The sequence below is a fragment of the Trichinella spiralis genome (assembly GCF_000181795.1).
Source record: "Trichinella spiralis strain ISS 195 chromosome Unknown Scfld2, whole genome shotgun sequence".
Lineage (NCBI taxonomy): Eukaryota > Metazoa > Nematoda > Enoplea > Trichinellida > Trichinellidae > Trichinella > Trichinella spiralis.
The window spans coordinates 10,669,905-10,693,840 of NW_003526941.1; the positions used below are offsets into that span (position 1 = coordinate 10,669,905).

Consider the following 23,936-nt stretch of genomic DNA (forward strand, 5'->3'; position numbering starts at 1 on the left):
TCTGATAAATGAGATATATGAATTATGATCACCGGAAATTGTACATGTTTTAAGCAATGTTCAGCGTGAATAATAATGATAAGAGTAAAATTCAGAAGGTTGGGAATATCGGCAAGAAGGTGGTGGTGAGATAATTTTAACATTGGAAATTGGATAGATTTCGTTATGATTTGGTTGGAAAGATGCGCTGGAATGGTAAAAATAATGATCGTTATTAACAGTATGCATGGAATTGTAATCAGGTTTGTAATTCGTGCAACAATACTGACTGTTGTCATAATTTGGATACTCATACGGTGGCATTGAAGTTTCGTATGTGAATGTAGAATCCACTTGGATCGGCTTGTCATCCGCGGTCGTTGTATCGTTATTATTTGCTTGGGCTTTCCATCTGCGTAGTTCGTCGTTGATCTTTTCCATCACAGTTAGCAACGAATTTGAACAGTGTGATTGTTGTGGTTGGTCAGGGTGATTTTGATCATCCGCCAACCTGAATCGCCTACTTCGTCTCAGCAACGTACCTTGGTCGAACATGCTGTCACATTTTGGATGCAAAGTCCAATAGTTACCTTTACGTTTGGGTGCATCTGGTCGTGGTGCCACTTTGACGAAGCAGTCGTTTAACGAAAGGTTATGCCGGATACTGTTGCGCCAGTTCGGTGCTCGACGTTTTCTGTAATAGGGGAACGTTTGCTCGACAAATTGGTAAATTTCGTCAAGCTTCATTCGTCTGCTTGGGCTGCTTAACAAAGCTAAAACAATCAGAGCGACGTAGCTGAGCCAAGGCTTCTCGTCAGCATCGTGAATGGCACATCTCATGGATTGTTGAAATCGTTCCAAACTGTGGGTGTGGCGTGGAATTCTGATTTTCTGAGGCATGCTCGAATTTTGGTCGTTCATGGCAGTGGAAAGAAAGGCTTTTGAATGAAGCTGAATGGTGAAGCTGAAATTCGTGCTCGCAGACCGTGTGGCGCCAAGGCGTCTGCAGTGACCGACGTCAACAGCTGCAGCCGACGGCGACGGCTTGTCTGCGGCGCAGCGAGCTTCACTTTCCCAATAATCGACAACTGTGCTTCGTCAAATGGCGCCTTTTCGGTGATTTATTCGCCAAAGCTACTTCGCATGCTCATGTGGCATATGGCATATTTCTTCAGCTGGCTTTTGCACTTGGCTTAAGAGAAATAAAAAAAATTAGTGTTGGTGAAACAGGTTCGCCATATCCGGATCAGACTTTTGTTTTCAGCTTTGCTTCTCGTATTACATACACACATCGTACATGCGACTTTTTACTACAGTTAACGTCAAGATATATGCCCAACAGTTTTGCCATGAATTTAGTTAGCTTAAATTTCAGAAAACCACAAATCTTTTTATTTAAATATAAATTTAATATTGTTTACGTTTTCCACATTTATACTGTAGAGATTGCTTGTAATAGAATGGGAGAAAAAGTTTTTGAGGAAAAAATTACTTCAAAGTTACGAGTTGCATCTAATGTATAGGAGCAACTTTTGAAAAAATTTCAACTAGTACATATGACGAGATGTAGCTCTGGAGAAATTCTGCATATTTCTGATGAAATAATGAAACAACGGCACCACGAAGCATATAAACATGATTAATTGGAATGTTTCTTTTTGGGTCATTTAGCGCTTGTTGATAATCATTTAACTTAAAATAGCGAAACGATTAACAAAGTGAAGTGTCAATAAATATTTTAATTTTAATTATTCGATGAGACATCTGAAGTTTTTTTCTATCTTTATTTTAATGCTTTTGAAGATATAACTGAAAATAAACTATTTGCATCCTTCAAAATTTTCTTTATCTTCTTTCTATCTATCAACATTAATATTTCTTATTTTTGTTGATATTATAGTTTTTTTTCAGGCAAAGACTTGGCTTGAATACTGCATTTTTGCATTTGCCTATTGGTACAGAGAACAATTTTTCGGGATTAGTGGACATAATAAATCAGCATGCTTTGTTTTTTGACGGTCCTCAAGGGTGACGTGATTTATATATTTTGAAAAACGACAAAAAATATATTATTGAATAATCGTATGGATATTTTAGGGAAATAATTCGCAAAGATGAAATACCAAAAGAGATGAGAGCTGAATCACAGGACCGTTTATTTGAATTGATAGGTATAATTTTTTTCATTTTATTTTTAAACAGTCAGTATTTTTAGAGCATGTGAGCAATGTGGACGATACTTTGGGCGATTTGTTTTTGTTGGAGAAGAAGCCAACTGCTGATCAACTACGAGTTGGCAATTTGAAGTAACTTTCAATTTTCTGTTTATGCATTATTCATTATACAGGCAGCCATACGTCGAGCAGTATTGGGTAGAAAATTTATTCCAGTCTGTTTGGGCTCAGCTTTAAAAAATAAAGGTGTACAGCCGTTGCTTGACGCTATCATCGATTATCTGCCTAATCCAAGCGAGGTGGAAAATTTAGCCAACGTTGAAATCGAGTAAGCATGTTTGTTTGTTTGTTGTATCAATTTGGGAAGAAATTTACAAATAACTTTTGCAGTAGGAAAATTATAATTATTTTATTAATTAATAATTTAATAATGATAAATTGAAAGTGAAAATTTTAAAATTCAATCGACTTATTCTTGGCATGATCCAGAGTAAATTTGATGAAAGCCTTGATGAACTGTGGATACTGTTGCTTGTATAATCCTCGAAGGATACGTTTCGGAAACCAGCCTCCAGGATTGACTTGATTGGTGTAAACAGCTTCACAGCGTACATCTTCGCGGGTGATTTGGCTTTGTGTTTTCAATTTGTCATCACTGACTTGGATCGTATGGCAAAGCATGCAGCCGGAAAATTGGCTTCGGACGAGATTGCCAGCATTTGCTGGCGGTGCTTTTGAATGTGTTGAACTGTTGAAAGTGACCAGCACTGTACTGGAGGTTTTTGGATCTTTGTTGGGCAGTCGACGCAAATGAACCCAGAACAGTGAATCACGTTGTTTGGCGGGCCAGAATCGTTTCTGCAACTGGTACAGCATGAACGTGTCGTCGGCCGGATGTTCAAGAACATCCAACGAATCCAGATGTCTATCCCAGATACGTTTGCACTGTGGGTTGAAGAAGCACTGCGCACATTCCATGGCTGTCACACCCGGAATGGAGAACTTGGCAATCACCGGATCAGTGACCACATCTTTGCATTCCATTTCACGGCTGTAAAATCTGACGTCTTTCTGTTCATAGAACAATTTCCACTGATTATCCTCACTTTGACATTGTTCTGCTTGTTCAACCACGTTGTTGTAAATTTCTTGCGTAACGGTGTTCACTTCACCGTACAGCGGATCATCTTGGGTTAGGAATTTTTTTACGTTGTGGCCGCTGTCTTCGTCATCGTTATTTCCAAGCTTCGACGTTTGGTCGTTCATCTTGGAACACATTTTGCCCTCTGGTGGTCATGATTCGATCCACTCAATGAATTTCTTTTCTATAATCTGCTTTAAACTGTTTACATTAAAACGTTTTACTTTAAAATTAGTTAAACGAAAATGAAATTGTTTAAAGTTTCTTAATACAATTAATACGGATGAGAAAAATGGTTATTCTTCACATATGAGAAAAATTTTCAATTTTTTAGTGGGCATGTTGTTCAAGAGCGTTTGGATCCAAGTAGAACTGATCAGAAACCTTTTGTCGGTTTAGCGTTCAAGTTGGAGGTATTCAGAGTTCAATTAATTTTCATTTCTATATTAAATTTTGTATCGAATGTTTCTTAAGGCTGGAAAATTTGGTCAATTGACTTATTTTCGAATTTATCAAGGTCGGATGGGCCGTGGTTCGGCAATTGTGAACAGCAGAACTTGGAAACGTACACGCGTGCAGAGGTTGGTTCGCATGCATGCAAATCGAATGGAAGTATGGAAATTATTTTTGATAATATTTTTGTCAAAAAATTGTTTGCAGGATATTGAAGAAGCTTATGCCGGTGATATTTGTGCAACCTTTGGTTTGGAATGCGCTTCTGGCGATACGTTTTTAAGCGATGCAAGTAGAAAATTAGCTTTGGTAATTTTTATTTTTTGGTTCTTTTCATATTTTTGACTACTTTGACGTGATTCAAATTATTATTCACAGGAAAATATTTATGTTCCAAAACCTGTGGTGTCGATGGCGATTAAACCAAAAGCGAAAAAGGATGCGGATAATTTTTTGAAAGCGTTGAATCGATTTTGCAAAGAAGATCCAACGTTTCATCGTGAATACAACGTCGAAGCGAAAGAGGTGATCGTGTCTGGTATGGGCGAGCTCCAGCTCGAAGTTTATGCGCAGCGAATGAAAGCCGAATACAACTGCGAAGTGGAGCTCGGTAAGCCGAAGGTCGCCTTCCGTGAAACCCTTACAGAAAAATGCGCCTTTGATTACTGGCATCGAAAGCAGACTGGCGGTCATGGGCAATACGGTCGTGTGATTGGCGTCTGTGAGGTGATGATTCGCATGCTCGAATTTTGCATTTACCTTCCATTAGGGCATAATTTCGTGTGCTCACATTTTTTGATTGACTAGTTCATTGTATTATTTTATTGGTTCAATATTGTTTCCTCCGTGGTAGGGTTGCTGGTCGGTAATTTTATTGCTTAATCTCGTCAATTGTGGTACTTTTAATTCAAATTGTTCAATCGAACATCTTCTTATACAAACCTAGTAGTCATTTTAAAACTCTATCCGAGTTTTAAAATTTTTGAAATAATTAATTCTCTTATAGCCGTTGCCCCCAAACCAGAATTTAGATTTAATTTTTACTGACGAATGCATTGGCACAAATGTACCGAAACAATTTATGCCGGCAATTGACAAGGTGCGATCTTTTTTTTTTCTTTTTAATACTGTCATTATTCGAATGACTCTGACTCTTCTGTTCATTTTTTTAAGGGTTTTCGTGAAGCTTGCCAGAAGGGACCACTGATCGGGGCTCCGGTTACTGGAATTCGTTTTCGACTAAAGGATGGCGCACATCACATTGTCGACTCATCTGAAATTGCTTTCATTCTGACTGCCAAATATGCAATGAATGATGGTATATATTTATATTGATTCATATGATTTTTTCAGTTTATTAATAATTTAACTGTATATTAGTAACAGTTCTTATTGGATATCAATTCTAGTTTTCAGCGATGGCCGTTGGCATATTATCGAACCGGTGATGAAAGTAGAAGCTACGTGTCCTACGGAATTTCAAGGCAGCGTTATGGCTGCGTTAAGCAAGCGGCAAGCGGTGATCATTAGCACAGATTTAATAGAAAATTTCTTTTCCGTCGTCTGTGAAGCTCCACTGAATTGCATGTTTGGCTTCGTTACTGAGCTGCGTTCTTTGACCGAAGGCAAAGGAGAATATTCAATGGAATACAGCCGTTATGCACCTTTGAAACCTGAAATAGCTGAACAACTTATAAGCGAATCTTCTCGCGCACAGTCTGAAGTCTCCAACAGGACGAGCAAGTGATTCATTTATTTGGTTCAACAGGAGGAAAAAAGTTTGCATCGTTCCAAAATAATTTGTTTTTTGAAAAACAAAATTAGAATGCAAAAAACATATTAATAAAAGCCTCAATATAAGAATAAGGCTGTTTTTTGCCTTTTATTTATGTTTATGTTGCTTTTATTGCAAAATGAATATACCTGTATAACATGCTGTTGAATACTGCAGATTAATTATTATTACTTATTACAGAAGGTTAAAAGGAACGTGTTATTTTGAGTGTTTTGCTAGGTGTCCATCATTTCAGCTGCTAATCAATACGCCGTTGTATTTATTTGCACATATTTGCAGGTATTTTTCAAATTTTGCTTGATTTTCAATTATACATAATGCTAGTTTAAAAATTATTCATTTTTTAACTGCATTGCACTATTTAATTTCAAGAAAAATTTTTTTAATTTCAATCCACTTTGCTTTTTATTCTATTACGATTATTGCAAATAAAATATCCGTTGTGATTTTTTGTTGAAGTCGTATAGATCCTTTTTATGGTAAAAATGAGTAATTTATCAATTTAATTGAATATTTTTTATTTTTTTCCAAGTAAAATGTTTTGATCAAATTAAGTGATTAGTAGGTAAATTTTCTGTAATAAAAATTTTAATTCACATTTCTACTTACTTTTCTTTTGCTGTATACTGTAGACAGCGTGTAAGTGCTTTATCGTTTGTTGTTAAGCCGAAATTTCTTATTAGGTTGATTTTTATGCAATTTATTTTTTCATATTTATCAGTTGGTTATTTTTATACTCTGTATTCTGCGTAAAACCCCGACAAAGTCTTTGGGTTTGCTTTTTCTACCCTGTTTGTTTTTGTTCAGATAATAATTTCAGATTTCGCATATTGTTAAGCAGTTTACAATATTTATAAACTTGTGAAGGCTGGTCATGCAGACTTAAATCTTAAAACATTGTAAATCTTATTTGACTAGATATATTTGAAGTTTTTTATATATTGTATATATTATTTTGGGTTTTTTTCTCAGTTTGTTATATTCATTTTTAAAATTTTCTTTCAGGCTATATTCATATGACTGATCGAGGTGGTTTTCACGGAGGCTTCGGCACTAGTGCTTTTGGAGAAGCTACTGCCGGATTTGGAGACGCTGGGGCTGGCTTCGGTGATCCCGGCGTTGGGTTTGGTGAAGCCGGCTTTGGCAGCGCTGGTGGATTTGGAGACAGTGCTGGCGGTGGTTTCAGTGGAAGTGGTTTCAGAGGAGGGAGCTTTGCCTATAGCCGTGGAGGATCGTCTGCGGGTTTTGGTCGCCCATCCTTTTACGGCAGTGGTCGTGGCGGTCGCGGTGGTCGTGGTCGTGGTTCTCGTGGGCGAGGTCGTGGGGGTCGAGGTGGAGCCCGAGGCAAAGAAGGTGCGAAAGAATGGATTCCAGTAACTAAGCTTGGTCGCCTTGTCAAAGATGGGAAAATCAAATCGTTGGAAGAAATTTATCTTCACTCTTTGCCAATAAAAGTAATACACTGGAAATGATAATTATTACAGCATACTAATTTGAAATTTTACCTTGTTTTAGGAATTTGAAATTATTGACTTTTTACTCGGCGAACAGTTGAAAGATGACGTGTTAAAGATCATGCCAGTGCAGAAGCAGACCAGAGCCGGACAGAGAACCCGATTCAAAGCATTCGTTGCCATTGGTGATTACAATGGTCATGTTGGTCTTGGTGTTAAATGTTCCAAGGAAGTGGCTACAGCAATTCGAGGCGCCATCATTGCTGCTAAATTGTCTGTGATACCTGTGCGACGTGGCTATTGGGGCAATAAGATTGGCAAACCGCATACAGTTCCTTGCAAAGTGAGTAAAATGTTGCGCAGCGTATTTGTTATGTTTTTGTACTCCTTTTTTGTATATTTGTAATTATGAAAAAATGTATAGGTGACTGGAAAATGCGGGTCTGTTTTGGTCCGCTTAATACCTGCACCAAAGGGAACTGGAATTGTGTCTGCGCCAGTTCCTAAAAAGTTGTTGCAAATGGCTGGCATTGATGATTGTTACACTTGTGCAAAAGGTTCTACCGGCACACTTGGCAATTTCGGTTCGTTTTGCATTATCCCTTTGATTTAGTTTCCTATTTTATTGCTTGTATGTTGTTTTGTTTTACCTTTTTATTCCAATTTCAGCCAAAGCAACGTACGCAGCAATTGCGGCTACGTATTCTTATTTGACGCCAGATCTTTGGAAAGGGACAGCATTGAGTCGATCACCATACCAAGCCTTTGCAGAATTTTTGAAAAGCAACCCACTAAGCGTTGCTCAAGAAAAGGACTGAGTAATAAATATGTGCACTTTTTAGAATGAAAATGAAAATTAACCGAATGAAAATTATTTTTCAGGTATAAATCATCAGTACTGCATTGTTTTCTTGGAGAAACACACTGAATAAAACATTCAAATAAATTGTGTCTTACTTGAATTTTAATTTGCTCATAGTGAATGTTAAGAATTATATAGTTTGGGAACAAAATCTAAAGTGTTGGTTGACTGGGAATGTTGTGTTGTTCAAAGTATCATCTCAGATGGTGACTTTAATGATCTTAGATTAATTGTAAGTTGGCATGGTTGTCATTTTAACAGATATAACGAGATTTTGGAAAAAGTTCCACTTAAAGTAAGGTTATTATGTGAAAATATACGTTGAAAATTTTTTATCTTGCAAATTTTTTCTTAAATTACGAGCACTGAATTCTTAGGTGTTTATTACTGTACAAAAAAGTATGAAATTTCAATTTCTGTTATAAAATTATATCTGATTTAGGTGACATTTAACCCGTTTAATCATCATATTAGATTACTGTATATTTTTTGTAAATCAAGCATAATTTTTTATAATACAGTATCGTTGTTGGAATCTTTTATTCCAGAACGATGAATTTGCTATAAATTTCAGAATGAATTCACTATTTTGACAAATAAAAAATGCATGTTCAATTACTACATGTTATTTGTTTGTTTCTATTGAATAACAAAATTATTTGTTAACCAAATTATTAATTGCATTGAGAAAGGATAATATAGGTTGGAGAGGATGATTTTAAGCCAATCAAAAATGAGAACGAAGAAAATTATCATCGTAGTCAGAAAACGCGGGAAAAACTTGTCCACTAACCGACCGGTTACTGTTAATAATTCATTTCGAAATGAAACGAAAGTGAAAATAATTTCTGTTCAATGCATATCATCAATTAGTTAAATAAAACAATGCTGTATTGTTTTAAATAATAATATGAAATAACCAAGTGATAATGAATGAATATTTTCCATTAAAAATAACTTGGGAAAATGATTATTTGCATGTACTGCTGCTCGATCAGATAAAAAGAAGGGAAATTAACTGGCCAATCAGAGATTAGTAGATTATTTACGAAGAATTTATTGCACTGTTCGTCATTTTCAATTGCTCTGCTTGAATGAAAATAAACAAAAATGAAGATTTTAATTGGAACGCATTTCGAATTTCGAATGGCAAGCATGAAATGTTTAAACAAGTGAGTGAATGTTGCACGTGAAGATAATTATTCGATGTATGCGCAAGCTTTACAGTTTTCTGAATATTTTACAATAGTACATTCACATTTGAAAAGCGTTGAAATTTATTATCATAATTTACACGATAATGAAATAATTTCAATCTCATGAAAATTTATAAATAAACGTAATCTCCATTTTCAAACGATCGAAACTTTCAGAAAATGTTGAACATTTCAGTGATATTCATTTTTATTATAATAATTGTTCTTTAATTGAAATAATTTTAGTTATAATGAACAAGTATTATAATTAGGAATGAAGTTAATTTCTAGTTTTAAATGAGCTCATGAAATAAAAAATGACAGTTACAGTTTGATATTGTTCATTGGCGTAAGAGTCGATTTTCAGCGCCGTTTTTGCAGACCAGCTCAAATTACCCGACGCGGTATTTACTGTCTGACTGATATGCAAATCAACGCCGTCTGAAATTCACGTCCAAAATAACAGAGCAACTGTCTGATCTGACTGAACTGATTTCGTTCAGTTGCATTCCACTCATTCTATTAATGCATGAAATTACAATGCCTGCGACATTTTGGCGCAATTTTTTTAAAAATTAACTGGGTCATCATAATTTTATGCACGATTACGAAAGTGAATTTGTGTAATTTTCCCATTTGATGAACTGAAACCTCTTTTTTTCTTTCTCTACAATTTGCGTAGGCGTTCAGAGTGAATTTTTGCTGAACACTTTTTGAAGTTGAAATATTAAATTTTGCCTGTTTGTTGGGAATGGGAAGCTTGGGACTTTTGTGTCGCCTGAAAATCAATCAACTCTTCAGTAACTCTTGTTCATCACTAACAACGCGTGCAATTGCACTTTTGATCATTCGGTTATTGAATAAAAAATATGCAAATTTATTTATTGATTTTAAAAAACTTCCATTCGGATGTTTATGTATTATAACTATTTTTAAATAATTATCATCAAAAATTTGTCATAACTTTTCCCATTTCACATAATGAATGTTTTATTGGATGTTTTCATCATAAAATAACTTTGGTGTTCTACTTGTCGAAAATTCATGTGAATTAAAATTCTATAAATTCTGTTCAATTCAGAGTTTCTCTTTCAATATCTACCGTCCAAAAATAAATATTCGCTACTGAATTCCACTTGTTAGACATTTGCTTATTTTTTTTTGTTGCATTTTCTCAGACAATCGATTCAGCATATAAAATTTTCAAACCTACGTGAGCGTGGACGTGTGGCTAATTTGCATTTGCTGTTGTTGTGATCAATTGGCATTCAGCTGTTGTCAGAGGGTCATTTTTGGATTGAATCTTCTGGCTCTTTTTTATTCAACTATTTTCTGACAAACTTCAATTTTACCGAAAGAAAAAAATATATATAACTTTTACTATTCATTATTTATTTACTTGTTTACGATGTGCAAAGAAATATATAATTTGACTTCGTGTCTTTTCAATCTTCAACTGATTATTAATTATGCCAGTGAAAAGCGATCCAAAATAGACTCTCTGATCTTCAAATGACCAGTAGAAATGAACAGATGAAAATTTGCATGCGAGTTCAATAATTTTCTTCGCTTCTTTGTAAACTTTATTTTGGCATAATTTTAGACTGATAAAGTTGGGCGATTGAATTATGCGATGCCGGCTTTTTCGGTTCAAAAGCCATACGGCCAGGCAGGACGTGGAAAATCCAAATTTACTTTTTTCATATTTCACGAATATCAAACGCACATACGAAAGACGAAAAGCTGCTCGCATGGTAAGATCAATTTTTCATTTTCATTTATTCCTTTATTACTTATTCATGTTTTTCTGTTCATGTCCTTGATTTATTTGCATTTAACAATTATTACGTAGGTGTACTGTAGGTGAGATAGTAAAAAGATGTTTTAGTACTTAAGAATACTCTTGCCCTGAAATTGATATTTCTTTTTTGCTCTGTGCGTTCGGGGTTCATTTTTCTTGAAGAACTTTAAACATTTAAATTAAAACTTTCTAACTGATTGGTAGACCAGGTCGAATAAACTCTACATGCACATTGTCTATCTGTTTTTCATGCATATCACAGGTTTTTATGAAAATCGCTTTATCAGATAACTGAAGGCCAATTTATCAGGCATATTGGGTGAAAGGGTGAAGAACGACAAACCTATTCGACTGAGATTTCAATTAATTCAGGCTCCCTTGCAGCACGGTTAACATATGCAACTATTTTCGCTAGTCGAAATATATTTCGATTTTATTTTGCTTTGGCTTGCATTTAACATTCTTTTTTTCAAACAGTTGCTCTTCATTTCAGATGGCAATTATTTTTATTTTGATTTATTCAAATTTAATCTTTGATTTGTTTGTATTTCAAATTTCGCACGTTATGCAATTTGCAATAGGTAAGATGTTTTGATATTGAAGAATAGTTGCTTTTTGCATTTTAACATTGTACGTTCCGTGCCTTATTGAAATGTGATTAGTCTACTTTTTTCGGAAAAAGTATGGCAGAATTGGAAGAGCTTTTGTGACTTGTAACAGTTTGATTTGCATTGCTGATGTGGAAGTTGTAGAATAGTTGAATAATAAATTATCTAGTCGAGGTAGGAGCAGTGTGAAAAAGGGTTTTCTGTAGTGCGGCTTTGATCATTATTCTTCACAAATAGTACAAGTTTTAAACTTTTCAAATAATACTATATTCTGCTTGTGCATTGTTGTTGCTGCTTTGATAATATCAGCAGAGAATAGTTTTCACGTTTTTGTCGTGTTTTTGATGTGAACGTGAAGGCGTGTTTCAAAACTACTTTCCATATTCATTGTTGCAATCAAGTAGCTTGCATGCCTTTACCGGACTGCGGTTGCAGCTGCTGTTCTGCATTTGTTTTCAATTTGGATAGCTGCTCCGACTATTTTTGCCTCCCCACGCCTGTTTGCCTAGATGCATCATCCTCTACTAGAGCTTGCTCGTGTTGAAGCCTGCGTTGTGCTTCTCACTGTCCCTGTTCTGAGATATGACTCTGCTCGACATCATGCTTGACCATTTGTTCTGCGATGGATATTGATGTTAAATGTGTGGCATTGCTATTTGCTAAAATAGTATAACATCTGTATCTGTTGCTGATGCAGATACAACAATTTATGATTAGCGTTGTGATACCTTAACTTGGGTTGTAATCCAGATGCATTTGTTGCCTAAACGGTTAATTTATTATTGTCGTTATCATGTGATTGAAATTATTACTAGGTTTTAGTTCTTTTTGCCAATGAGATTGGCACATAAGGCAGACAACATGAGTTGCTATTACACAATCATGTGGCGTTAAAACTGTAACAACTAAAATGAATCTTTCTATTAAATCACGGTTTTTATTCACACTGTCTTAGGCTTTACATTCAAGCAATGGTGCTTCATTTATTAAGCGCATAAACAATTTTCATTCTAATGAAGTAAAAATTTCTTGACCACTTTCTAGTTGTAGAATAGTTGAACAATAAATTATCTAGTCGAGGTAGGAGCATTGTGAAAAAGGGTTTTCTGTAGTGCGACTTTGATCATTATTCTTCACAGATAATGCAAGTTTAAAACTTATCAAATAATACTATATTCTGTTTGTTGAGAAGCATCTCTGCAGTACAGTGGTAGACACAATGCAGTTATCAAAATATATACACGTACATACTTATAAAGAAGCAAAAATATTTAATATATGATATTATTGTTAAAAAAATGCTGACTTCATTAATCAAAAACTGATGCATTTGGAGTTTGGAGTTCACAATATTAAATTTCTTTGTACTCGTTTTTAATGGCTGATAAATTGTGTTTATGGCAGAAAACTGTAAAAGTGGTTGTTTTCAGTTGTTTAACGGTTAAGTGTACAAGTTAAAATATATGGTGCAGCAAAACAGCCGTAGCTAGAAACACATGTTCTGAGAATCTCGTAATCTATTTATTTGAAGCTTTCATGTTAGCTCCCTATCATATATTCTATCATATATAAGCTAATTATAAACTACGGATACATATAACATTTACTACTTAATTAATTATATTATCAGTCTTTTATGAATCAAACAATGATGTCGGATCGCATGCTTATAAAGTGTGCAAAGTTTTTAAAAAGTATTTTTTAATTTATTAAATTTCATATATAATATGGATAAATTTTTAGTAACAATTCCTAAATGAAAAGGCAATACTTTTAAAATCACCACCATAACTCTCGTTATCATATCTTTTTACATAAGTAAATAATCCTATATAAATATATAATGTGTATATTTGAAAAACTAAAATTTTCATAAAAATAATAGTGAAAATAAATAAAATCATAACTATTTTTCATTAGATGGTAAAGTCAACAATAATGCTATATCCATAACATTAGTTCCGGTGGGCCCAGTTTTTACCAGGCAGTCGCCATTTTGTACACTTTGAAAATAATTGTAAGAATCATTTTCCAATAGTGCTTTATCTACTTCTGATTTATCGAATAAATTAAGTTGGTTTAAACTGACCATTGCTCCGGCAGCATCAGTTGGACCATCTTGACCATCTGTTCCCAAACTAGCAATTACGCATTGTTTGGACATTAAACTTTCCATATACGTGGAAGCCATTTGAGTTTGCACTGCCTTAATAAAGTACAGAATCGTTTCCATATTGCGACCACCTTTACCTTTACCACGAACACAGGGCGTAGTCTCACCTCCCCATAAGAGGCAGACTGGCTTCTTAGCAGTCAAATCCTAAATGAATTAAAACAAATCAGCATTTGCTTAATTGAACAAAGTAAATAAAACAATGTATATGTATAATGTTACTTTTATATTCTGAAAAGTTCCACTTGTGATACCATATGTTTCAAAGAGATCACAGCAATAGTTGTCACGATAAGAATCAAATATACGCAAAACCAATTCGGCTAAAAAACTTCCAAACATCGACGTTTGTTTTCTCAGTTCGCTAGTCAAAATTATCGGCGTAAATCCGAATTGTTTTGCTTTTTCAGAAAGCCCATTCAACGCTTTTGCATTATCTCCAATGATTATGTTGGAAACATTTCGATAACGTGGAACATCGCTTTCATGAACATCAATGTTAGATTCTGAAACAGTTTTTTAAATAGCTCTTCTGTTGGAATTATTTTTTAATTAATGTGCGTTTTTAAAAAATTTACTGAGAAATTTCGCAATACTATCATCGGGCATTTTATTATTCCGACGGACACGTTGAATTATATTCCACACTTGCTCGTAATTACGTGAAACAGGTACAGTTGGACCACTGGCTATAACTTCCAAGTCTGAATTGACGACATCAGAAATAATCAAAGAAATCACCTATAAACAACAACAACAACAGCAATAGTAGTAGTAACAATGAAAATATTATAACTATGTTAATGTTAATAATAATAATAATAATAATAATAATAACCGAAGCAGGATAAGCCATTTTCAGCAAACCGCCACCTTTTACAAGGGACAAACATCGTCTCAGTGTGTTCATTAAGTTAATCGTTATCTCCATCTTGCTTAATTGTTTGATCAGTTTTACTTTATCATCGAAGTTGACCGTTGGCATCGGGCATGTAAACAGTGCAGATCCACCACCTGAAGTACTTTAAATAATTATGAACTGAAAATTTTAAATCATCAACAACACATCAATTGCCTGATATCAAAACCAGCAAAATCGCATCCTCTTTAAGCGGCAGGACCATATTCAAAATTCGCTTCGAAGTTCGAAGTGCTGATTCGTCGGGTATATTATCTTTCGCACCTTCGTAAACTTCCAGCCGCGGGTGCACTTTCACCGGTCCACTTTTCAATCGTTGTTCCATGGTTCCAACTGGAACGCTGGCAATTCCCCGGACCAGATGCTTGTCTACAATTTCAGCGGCTTTCTGACACATACCAAAAGCAGCTTTTCCAAAGCCAACAATATACACGTTGTTGTTCAGCACGTAATGTTCATGACGAGATGGTATGAAAATTCGATCCGGATTTTTTTTATATATCAGATTCTTCAAAAAAAAGTCAACAACCATAATTTCCAATTGATAATAATTATGTATTTTTGAATACCTCTGCAACGAGAATTTCAGGGTTAACACACTCACAAGCGGCTTTGAACAGTTCCAACGCGATTTCTTTCCTAAATCACAGACACTGAAATGTTTCAATCTGTTTTAAACAATTGCACAACTAAATATTAAAAATTTTTTTTTCCATTTTTCTAAGCTAAAATAATTATTTTTATCAAAATTATTTATGATCATGTGAAGATTTTCAATATTGCTACATTAAATTCTACTTTTCGTTGAACTTGAAATTAACATTAGTTACTGTAGTAATGAAAATTTGTAAAAATATTTAAGCTATTTTTCCAACTATAAAAGTGATACTTACATTTTTGAAAAACTGCAGGTGTGACGTGCAATGCAGATAATTTTTCAAATTTCTAAAAATGTCAAAAAATATTTCAAAGAAGAAAAATGTTTATCATGGCCCAACAAAGTTCTGTTCAAAAATTTAATAGGAAGATTATTTTTTTTGTCAAATCACTTCAAAGGAAGGTGTAAGAATGAAAGAATATTTGTAGTGAAATAAACGGAAGAAGAATGAGATTGAAATCACCGCTTAATTCATTAGAAAATTATCCAAACAATACTGGCTGGCTGTCCTATTATAAATATTACCAACAGCTTTTTCTTGCCACTAGTTGATCGGTTTATAATTTTCATTTTAAGGTCCGGTATATGAGATGAATTATAATAATTATTATTATTTAAAAAATTAACTTTTTTCAAACTGATACAATTGTTAGTTAAATAGCAAATAAAGCGGCAGATGTTTGTGTAAAATTTAGAGGAAAATTTTACATAAAAAAGAGATCTTGACTACAAAAGCAAAAAAAAGGTAAATTGCTTACTGTAAACGAAGAACAGCGACAATCAATCCAGCAGCGCAGTCGACAGTCCTGGTCAACAAAGTGAGAACAGCTATTTTAATGTCGATAGTTTAATCTCCACTAGTCTCCAATGCTGTAAAGCGTTTTAATCGGTGACGTCAGATCATCGCTGATTGGCTGAATTTTAGCTGCAGCGCTGTAAACAAATGCAATGCATGGGCATGCGACATTATTTTTCTTTGTTTTTAGTAAAGAAACTTTAAACTTTTTTAGTATCCAACTTTAAAAAATGTGTAAATTATAGTGCAGTTCGATTGTAAACAAAAGCTAATGGCTTTTGTTGAAATTTTTTGCCATGAACAAACGGATCAAGATGTTGCGCACGGCGCGGGGACGTAAACTAAGGGTTATCGTAGCTCAAGAAACCCAGTAGCAACCAGTGGGAAAAGTCAAATCAAGCGACTGGGACTAATAAAACAGCACTGAAATGTTGCGTAGCAACCAGTCCTTCTTGTGTATTAATGCTAATAAGAAAGATTTTTACACTTTTTCCTTTTTTTTGCAATTTATATATTTTGCTTTAATTTAAAATTTGACAAAAAGACAACAAATTGTATGATGTTAGAATATATACTGGTTGGAATTTACTGATTACATTCTGTTTTTCGTTATACATATTTATTTATTTAAATGCATTTTTTGATATTCCAAACCTGTAATCAACTGTAGAAAACAAGCAGCTATATATGCAACTTTCATTCATTTATTAACATAATTTAAGCAACACGACTTACCTTTAAAATTTAAGGAAATTAGCACCAGAAATACGTTATTGAAATGAAGAGAATCAGAATCTTTAATCGAAAGATTTCAAATGGAAATTAAATTACGTAAGCATAAAATTTTTTATTGCACTGAATGAATTATTGTGATAATTTAGAAATTTAGATGAATTGTATGAAAATAATTGCTACCAACCAATAACAAGCGTGGCGTTGAACATAGTATGATTTTTTCTCATGGATATTTGTGAATATTTTCTTGGCCATTTTAAAATTTTGTATTTCAATCGCATAAATGATGCAAAGTGACTATTATTGTGCTTCTTCATATTCAACTGAAAGGAGCAAAATAGAAGTTTATATGTATGTTTTTATTTTCGTTTCTTTGCTTTTGTGTTTTTTATTTTCTAACAATTGTAGGCAACTGAACAATGGCGTTTATAATGGAAAGCGTGCAAAGAAAATTATTTTATTTTTAATGTATTTTGCTTCACTTGTTGAATGAAATTCAAGTATTCCAATAAAACAGAAAATGGACCTCAACGGTGCGAAGGCATCAAGTATGGTAAGTTGCATTTTTCAAAAATAATTTTGTAATTAATGAAAAATATAACTGAGAACAAAATTATTAGTTTATATTATATATGCAATTTAAATTCATTTAAAGTATAAGTAAGAATATATATTCAGTCCACAATTTACTAACGTAACAAAATAATTAAATGTTTATAATTTTTAAATAACATCTCCAATTTAACCACCGCTTTGTAAGTATTTGCATTATGATGTTCAATAATAATTCTAGTCAAATTTTCAAATAAGTGAGATGCATGTGAAATGTTTTAATATTTCACGTTATACGCCGTACGCAGCTTAACTTTACTTTTAATTTCCACATAATAATCCAAAATTTTAGGTAAGCTTACAGTTAATGAACATGTTTGGAAACGTTTATACACCTGAGTAATTATGGGATTAATAAATTTTTCCTCTTGAATGTCTTGTAGTAATATCTTAACCATTCAGTAATATGATATCAAGTATCATTAATCTTTGTTATTATTATTTCCTTTGTCAGCATATACTTTCTTATCACATAAATAGATAGCAGTGGGAAAAAGTAAGTTTCATTGATATTCAGTTTTGTTCTTCCAGAACAGTGCGACATCTGCTACTTTTTAAAGATGACCTTTAACTATTGAAAATCTTTTTAACTGTAAAGTTTGCTTCCACAATGTTTATTCACTTTTCTTCTACAAATTATAGGTTATAATTAGAGATTTCTATCAGTAGGGAACAATCTAAAGCTATGTTGTAAAAGCCACGTGTTATGTAATAATTTGTACCAAATGGTGTCACATCTATTGATTAGCAAGGTTAATTGTTCACTACAATATTGTCTAATTTATTTTTAATACTGTTGTCTGACCTTTGTTTGTATGACAGTTTCCCCAGTACTATTAATCCAATCTCTTCATTTTGGCAGTTTCATGGCGGAGAGAACCATGGCATCAGAAGGTTTGAGCGAATACCAAGAAAACTTCACATTTCCATACATGCAGGATATTAGCAAATATGAAAAGATTATGAAAATTGGACAAGGAACTTATGGGCAAGCTTTCCAGAAGATAAATATCTTTGTATTTTACAATCATATTTTTATTACAGGGAAGTTTTCAAAGCAAGAGATCGGAAAACAGGTAAAATTGTGGCATTAAAAAAAATACTGATGCAAAACGAAGAAGAAGGTGTAAGTATTTAAATAAAACAGCTTCTTATGTTTTAAGATGTCTTCTGTACTGTATATTTTTAGTTTCCAATAACTGCAATACGAGAAATTCGAATATTGCAGAATGTTCGACATCGAAACGTGACTGAACTTTTGGAAGTTTGCCGTTCTAAAGGTGATTTTTCTGATTTATTAATCGCTCAATTTAACTTTTGATTTGACTTTCAGCTAGTTCCTATAATAGCGGCAGATCTACATTTTACTTGGTGTTCACGTTCTGCGAACATGACTTAGCCGGATTGTTGAGCAACGTGCATGTGAAATTTTCATTAGGAGAAATAAAAGAAGTAATGAAACAACTCTTGGATGGATTATTTTTTATTCACATGCAAAAAATTCTTCATCGTGATATGAAGGCGGCAAACGTTTTGATAACGAAATCAGGAGTATTGAAACTTGCTGATTTTGGACTTGCTCGTCCATTAAACAAACAGAATCCTCGTTACACGAGTCGCGTGGTCACATTGTGGTATCGACCACCGGAATTATTGCTTGGTGATCGCAAATACACCACAGCAATTGATATTTGGGGAGCCGGTTGTATTATGGCTGAGATGTGGACACGCAGTCCGATTATGCAGGCAAGTGTTTGTTTTTGCATTTTAATCATTTCTATGTAATTTTGAGAATGAACGAAAATATCTGATTATTTTTCATTTAATATACAGGGTAACACGGAGCAGCATCAAATAATGCTCATTTCTCAACTGTGCGGTAGCATAACTCCGACAGTATGGCCAGGGGTAGAGCATTTACCATTATTTCGCATGCTGAAGTTACCCGTCGACCAGAAACGCCGAGTGAAAGAAAGCTTGAAGCCCTACATTCGAGATGCTCAAGCTTTGGATTTGATCGACGCTCTTCTAACATTAGACCCAACAAAACGTATTGATGCCGACGGAGCGTTGAATCACCAGTTTTTTTGGCAAGACCCAATGCCGGTTCCATTGCATCGGATGCTCAGCCAACACACTACATCCATGTTCGCGTATTCGGCACTTGTGAGGCGTAGAGAAAGAGATCAAAATAATGCGCCAGTACAGCCTACTAAGCGCATGCGTATGGAATCATATCAAGATCGGGTCTTTTAAAATGTTGTTTCAACACTGTTATTTGCATCAATGTTGATAGATTATACATTTGTATACTGTAACGCCGCCAGCATAAATATATACATATGTTGACATGTTTATAGTTGTTGAACACACATTTTGGAAATCAGTTATTACGTTTTCGATACATGTTGTACAATGCGGTTAGAATAAAATTTTCAGATTTGAATTATCTGATTTGCACGACCGTAAATGTGAGTTTTGCGATAATTAAATAGTAAAATAACGGCACTGCTGTTTACGGCTTGCTTACTTTTTGTATTATATACATTTAGATGCAATTTCAGATAATCGAAAACTGTAATAAAGGAACAGGTTATTATGCAGTTAGTTTTCTGGGATGAATAACGCTGCGTGAGGGTTGTATTTTAATTATGCAAATGAATTTCTCTTCGATGACAACTATATTAGTATTTGCATTCTGTGTTTTCTACATTTATATAGATTAAAAGTGTGATTGTGAATAGATATTGAGTTGGAAAATTTTCTAACATAATCAAATAGTATTGTGCCTATATTATATCAAATTTCACGACTAAATTAGCAAACACTTTGCAAAAAATTACATTATATATATATATATATTTCTTATGTATACGTTTATATTGAAATATTATGGCTTGTGGTGAGCTAAAGATGCAAAGCAAACAAACGGTTAGGTCACGCATAAGAATTTGCATGTTAATGAGACGAAGTTGATAAAATAATTTTACTTGACCTTCACTTTTAATATACACATATATATAAATCTTCATTTCATTTAGTTTAATTAATCATCCCAATTTCATCTCATAGTCGAAAATTAAATAATCATTAATGCGATAACATTGCATCTCATATATCACTGTGGTTGTTTCTACAGGTAACGGTGCCGATACAGTAGCAATTTTTTTGCATTTAAGATCGTAGAATAACATTAAAAACAGTTTTGGGTTTTCTTTATTGTTTTATTTTATCTAATTAATTTATATACATATTTGACAAAAACATAAACAGGAATAATGAAAAGGCATAATAAGTTTGTTGCTTTTTTTGCATATTTTGTAACTGATTACAAGAATAGCTCAAAATAAATATATTACATTTCTAATTTCTATCAGAAGGAAGTCATAAAATCTTATAAAATCGAGCAATTTCATGTCAAGCATAACATAGAGTTTGCAAATAACAACTTTAAAATGTTCTATACATGTAGCTGTCTATGATAAATGATATATTTATATATACACATATATATGTATGTAAAATGTTCTAATATTTCGCATTACTACTCATCTTGTTATATTTTTAATTCTTTTGCTATTATTATTAAAAAATGGTTGAAAGTATTGCTAGAAAATAAATTTAATTTACTTTTCAGTTTTAATATTAATTTTTTAATTAAAGTGAAAGTATATTGTAAAAAAATAATAGGAATGCAAATTGTAATTGAAAGTAGTGTAAGCAATTCGTTATGCCTGTTTTTCAAGTAAATGTTATGTTTTGCCATTCCTCTGTTTTAGGCATACATTTTTCCTCTTTTCAAAGTGGTTGATCAAAGTCTGATTGAAATGTTCACTAAACAATCAGTTCCTTTAAATTAATGAATGAATTTTGCTGAATATTGCGACATATTATTATCGTGCCAGTGCAGCCCCATTAAGTAAGACACTATTTTATACTTCTTTAATTTACGCCACAATATTATTTGTGATAGATAGTGGCTTTGATTATTATAATCTTTGGTGTTGGCTCATTACATTGTTATTATACGTTTTCAAGGCATACATGCATTTCTAGGTCAGAAGAGTAACTTTATGCAAATGTGATGGTAAGCACTGCCGTTGGCATTCTGCTACGTGCACTTTGTGCTATTCAAATGCGGTAGCAGTGTTCCTTATATAAATTTCTGTTTATTGAGAGAACTGCACTATAGTACAAATGTTCGCTGCTGAAGGGCGGTCTAATTACTTACTGCATTGCGTTATTTGGTCATTTTCCTGGTTCAGTTCAACAAATACGTTGTGATTATTAGACTAAAAATATGAAGAAACCAGGAACATCAGTTACGTGTATGACTCTACGTTTGCTTCATACGTCATCCCTGACAGGTCTGCTGACAGGTATGAATTTTCATATATTTGCTATTTTTCATATCTTGTTTCTTGTTTCAATGTTTTCTTTCTTTCTCTTGGTACACTGCACTAAACATGCGCGCTTTTTAAACTTTTCGTAGTTGTTTGATTTTAGTCTTTTTGAATGGAAACTAGCGCGTTGTTCTTTAGTAATGATGTTCAATTAATATTCGAGACTTTATTACTGCCAAGCCAATATATAATAGTAATTATGGTATATTTTGCTGGAATTTTCAATAGTCCTTACAAATCCATTTGTAAAGTAGTACTCTGACATAGCAGTTGAACCCCTCCCGCATTATCTTTACTGGCCACTGTAATGTTTATTGCTAAGGTAACATATTTGCCCAGTTGTTTAAAGGAAATGTCTGTCACCAGGATACTGCAGTGGCACTATTGCACCCCTAAATGCTTGTCACTACTCAAATCGTGCACAGGATTGTTTTAGCATGACATAAGAAAGCTGCTGTTAGCTAGAGAACACACTTTTATACTATCACCTTGGATTCTTTTAGAATGGCAGTAACGTTCCCTTCATTTTTGAAATCACCCCTTAAAGTTTCTATTATGTCATTGTACCGCCAATAGCACTGACTTATACAGATGCACCTATTTTAATGTCATTGAGAAAATAACTCAATGCCCATAAATGTTGCCAGTATTGATAAATGAAGGAACGCCTGAATATTATACGCAAAGATTGAGTGGAAGAACGCATATGACAACTTCCACCTCCTCCATCCTTCATCTTCTCCCTCATTCCTTCCTGCTATGCTGTCCCGCCCTCCTTTCCTTTCTAATGATCCCCATCATTGAGCTCGTAATAATACTAAGCTGAACAGAGATCGCATTCAACTAAAAATGCTGCCCACCCCCTGTTTCGAGTTGAATGAACAGCACTTAGCTGTTTTCATCTCATATAAATCTAATTTCTCATAATTGTTATCGACTAGCAATATAACCAAATCCAGGCTACTCGTGATTCTTTTGTTTTATTCTTTTCATAAAATCCAATACAGAATTATCACCCGCATAAGTTTCTTGAATTTATTGCAAATCGTTGAGTTACTTAATTTCTGCGATTAGGGTTTTTCTCACATTGTATGTGGCGCGCTGATGCAGAGCTCAACCATGTTTGCGGGTTTACTATAAATCATCATAAGGTGTAAGCAAAAGTTTAGTTTAAACAAAATTTTAATAGTAAATAAGCTTTCAAGTAGCATACCCACTGGTGCAGCCGCTTACCATCATGATGTCTACGCTGCGCACTTGTTAAATTCTGTGCTGAGATAAATTGTATATTATAAAATTTCTGTCGCAGTTATCATCACAAAATTTCATGACAACTGTTCAATTTTCCATAAATCTGGGAAAAGTATTCTATTTTCGTAACTATTTTCAGTGGAAACTATTTTTTATTATCCATATAATTTTGATACGCAGTGATAGCATTTCCGTTTATTTTTAGTAATCTGCGATGCTTCAGGTTAATAATATTTCCTTTTAGGTAATTTTAGGGAAAAAATTTGCATAACAATGCCATATTACGTAGTAATAGGAAGTGTGTAAATAAAAACGTAATAAATTTCATCGTCTCGTTTCATAATGTTGCTCATAATGTTTATTTTACTGCGCTATTACTGATGGAAAATTAGGTTGTTCTTCCTGAGGCAAAGTAAATAGTCATTTGCATAATTTACTTAGTATTATACATCTAATCAGGGAACTTCGAATACACTAGGTTATTCAGTTCAATCATCATCATCAATCCGCACGTGGTCAATCATAATTCCGGTAGCAAACCAACCACATATATACACACACACACACACACATATATATATATATTTATATATAAATACACGCAAACACACCCCTTTAAATATACGAACACTAGTTTCCAACCAACTAGCAACTACCAGTTGAATAATCTGAAATATTCATTTCAACTTTAAACTAGCCAGCTAAGTAGCTACTACTTGGCTTTAGCTTAGCTTAACTGGTTAAAATAACTGAATGGTTGGCTGTTTGTCGACATGCTCTTTCAAACACCCACAAGCAAAACAACAATTAATAATCGCTTCATCCCATTTGACGATAAAAAATCGACAAGTCATCATCATCATCATCATCATCATCATTTTGCATTTAAAATCGGAATTTCTTTTTTCTTATCAATTCAGATGGAA

General features: G+C 33.6%; 7 protein-coding genes across 7 annotated transcripts; 3 read left to right on the forward strand and 4 right to left on the reverse strand.

Moving 5' to 3' along the window:
- Positions 1–60: 60 nt before the first annotated feature.
- Positions 61–879, reverse strand: Tsp_07791 (forkhead box protein E1). Its single transcript, XM_003381205.1, has one exon. The coding sequence runs from the start codon at positions 877–879 to the stop codon at positions 61–63; it is 819 nt and encodes a 272-aa protein (XP_003381253.1).
- A 45-nt stretch (positions 880–924) lies between these two features.
- Tsp_07790 (translation elongation factor G) lies at positions 925–2,485 on the forward strand. Its single transcript, XM_003381206.1, has 6 exons — positions 925–1,095; positions 1,155–1,294; positions 1,891–2,007; positions 2,077–2,150; positions 2,195–2,271; positions 2,327–2,485. The coding sequence occupies exons 1-6, from the start codon at positions 925–927 to the stop codon at positions 2,483–2,485; spliced, it is 738 nt and encodes a 245-aa protein (XP_003381254.1).
- A 347-nt stretch (positions 2,486–2,832) lies between these two features.
- On the forward strand, positions 2,833–7,814 carry Tsp_07789 (40S ribosomal protein S2). The gene is made up of 16 exons (XM_003381207.1): positions 2,833–2,931; positions 2,974–3,206; positions 3,629–3,707; positions 3,769–3,906; positions 3,955–4,056; positions 4,126–4,473; positions 4,754–4,846; positions 4,921–5,065; positions 5,157–5,490; positions 5,723–5,821; positions 6,175–6,225; positions 6,264–6,307; positions 6,548–6,996; positions 7,058–7,360; positions 7,421–7,580; positions 7,666–7,814. Exons 1-16 carry the CDS (start codon positions 2,833–2,835, stop codon positions 7,812–7,814), a joined length of 2,826 nt encoding a protein of 941 aa, XP_003381255.1.
- Positions 7,815–8,903: 1,089 nt separating this feature from the next.
- Positions 8,904–10,807, reverse strand: Tsp_07788 (hypothetical protein). Its single transcript, XM_003381208.1, has 2 exons — positions 10,454–10,807; positions 8,904–9,089 (listed from the first exon to the last, which is right to left on the reverse strand). Exons 1-2 carry the CDS (start codon positions 10,805–10,807, stop codon positions 8,904–8,906), a joined length of 540 nt encoding a protein of 179 aa, XP_003381256.1.
- Positions 10,808–12,024: 1,217 nt separating this feature from the next.
- On the reverse strand, positions 12,025–14,546 carry Tsp_07787 (putative hydroxypyruvate reductase). Its single transcript, XM_003381209.1, has 7 exons — positions 14,475–14,546; positions 14,215–14,377; positions 13,859–14,142; positions 13,418–13,783; positions 12,635–12,713; positions 12,276–12,359; positions 12,025–12,122 (listed from the first exon to the last, which is right to left on the reverse strand). The coding sequence occupies exons 1-7, from the start codon at positions 14,544–14,546 to the stop codon at positions 12,025–12,027; spliced, it is 1,146 nt and encodes a 381-aa protein (XP_003381257.1).
- Positions 14,547–14,598: 52 nt separating this feature from the next.
- On the reverse strand, positions 14,599–15,783 carry Tsp_07786 (glycerate kinase). Its single transcript, XM_003381210.1, has 4 exons — positions 15,743–15,783; positions 15,085–15,208; positions 14,725–15,063; positions 14,599–14,658 (listed from the first exon to the last, which is right to left on the reverse strand). Exons 1-4 carry the CDS (start codon positions 15,781–15,783, stop codon positions 14,599–14,601), a joined length of 564 nt encoding a protein of 187 aa, XP_003381258.1.
- Positions 15,784–18,237: 2,454 nt separating this feature from the next.
- Tsp_07785 (cell division protein kinase 9) lies at positions 18,238–19,612 on the forward strand. Its single transcript, XM_003381211.1, has 4 exons — positions 18,238–18,432; positions 18,546–18,636; positions 18,690–19,108; positions 19,190–19,612. Exons 1-4 carry the CDS (start codon positions 18,238–18,240, stop codon positions 19,610–19,612), a joined length of 1,128 nt encoding a protein of 375 aa, XP_003381259.1.
- Positions 19,613–23,936: the final 4,324 nt, after the last annotated feature.

What these genes read in the sequence shown, in the direction of transcription:
- Tsp_07789 (XM_003381207.1), top strand. Translation starts at nt 2,833, where the DNA reads ATGCAGCCGGAAAATTGGCTTCGGACGAGATTGCCAGCATTTGCTGGC. An exon ending in GTGTGATTGGCGTCTGTGAG is followed by an intron (nt 4,474 to 4,753) that starts GTGATGATTCGC and finishes ATTCTCTTATAG; the next exon opens with CCGTTGCCCCCAAACCAGAA. An exon ending in CAAATATGCAATGAATGATG is followed by an intron (nt 5,066 to 5,156) that starts GTATATATTTAT and finishes TATCAATTCTAG; the next exon opens with TTTTCAGCGATGGCCGTTGG.
- Tsp_07786 (XM_003381210.1), bottom strand. Translation starts at nt 15,783, where the DNA reads ATGAAAATTATAAACCGATCAACTAGTGGCAAGAAAAAGCT. An exon ending in ACTAGTGGCAAGAAAAAGCT is followed by an intron (nt 15,209 to 15,742) that starts GTTGGTAATATT and finishes GAAACATTTCAG; the next exon opens with TGTCTGTGATTTAGGAAAGA. An exon ending in AAGAGGATGCGATTTTGCTG is followed by an intron (nt 14,659 to 14,724) that starts GTTTTGATATCA and finishes AATTATTTAAAG; the next exon opens with TACTTCAGGTGGTGGATCTG.
- Tsp_07790 (XM_003381206.1), top strand. Translation starts at nt 925, where the DNA reads ATGAAGCTGAATGGTGAAGCTGAAATTCGTGCTCGCAGACCGTGTGGC. An exon ending in ACATGCGACTTTTTACTACA is followed by an intron (nt 1,295 to 1,890) that starts GTTAACGTCAAG and finishes GTTTTTTTTCAG; the next exon opens with GCAAAGACTTGGCTTGAATA. An exon ending in CCGTTTATTTGAATTGATAG is followed by an intron (nt 2,151 to 2,194) that starts GTATAATTTTTT and finishes CAGTATTTTTAG; the next exon opens with AGCATGTGAGCAATGTGGAC.
- Tsp_07788 (XM_003381208.1), bottom strand. Translation starts at nt 10,807, where the DNA reads ATGCGAGCAGCTTTTCGTCTTTCGTATGTGCGTTTGATATTCGTGAAA. An exon ending in TCTTTGCACATCGTAAACAA is followed by an intron (nt 9,090 to 10,453) that starts GTAAATAAATAA and finishes TAAAATATTCAG; the next exon opens with AAAACTGTAAAGCTTGCGCA.
- Tsp_07787 (XM_003381209.1), bottom strand. Translation starts at nt 14,546, where the DNA reads ATGAACACACTGAGACGATGTTTGTCCCTTGTAAAAGGTGGCGGTTTG. An exon ending in TAGTATTGCGAAATTTCTCA is followed by an intron (nt 14,143 to 14,214) that starts GTAAATTTTTTA and finishes AAACTGTTTCAG; the next exon opens with AATCTAACATTGATGTTCAT. An exon ending in CTGGGCCCACCGGAACTAAT is followed by an intron (nt 12,714 to 13,417) that starts GTTATGGATATA and finishes CTTCTTTATAAG; the next exon opens with TATGTACGTGTATATATTTT.
- Tsp_07791 (XM_003381205.1), bottom strand. Translation starts at nt 879, where the DNA reads ATGCCTCAGAAAATCAGAATTCCACGCCACACCCACAGTTTGGAACGA.
- Tsp_07785 (XM_003381211.1), top strand. Translation starts at nt 18,238, where the DNA reads ATGGCATCAGAAGGTTTGAGCGAATACCAAGAAAACTTCACATTTCCA. An exon ending in GGAAGTTTGCCGTTCTAAAG is followed by an intron (nt 18,637 to 18,689) that starts GTGATTTTTCTG and finishes TTTGACTTTCAG; the next exon opens with CTAGTTCCTATAATAGCGGC. An exon ending in GTCCGATTATGCAGGCAAGT is followed by an intron (nt 19,109 to 19,189) that starts GTTTGTTTTTGC and finishes TTTAATATACAG; the next exon opens with GGTAACACGGAGCAGCATCA.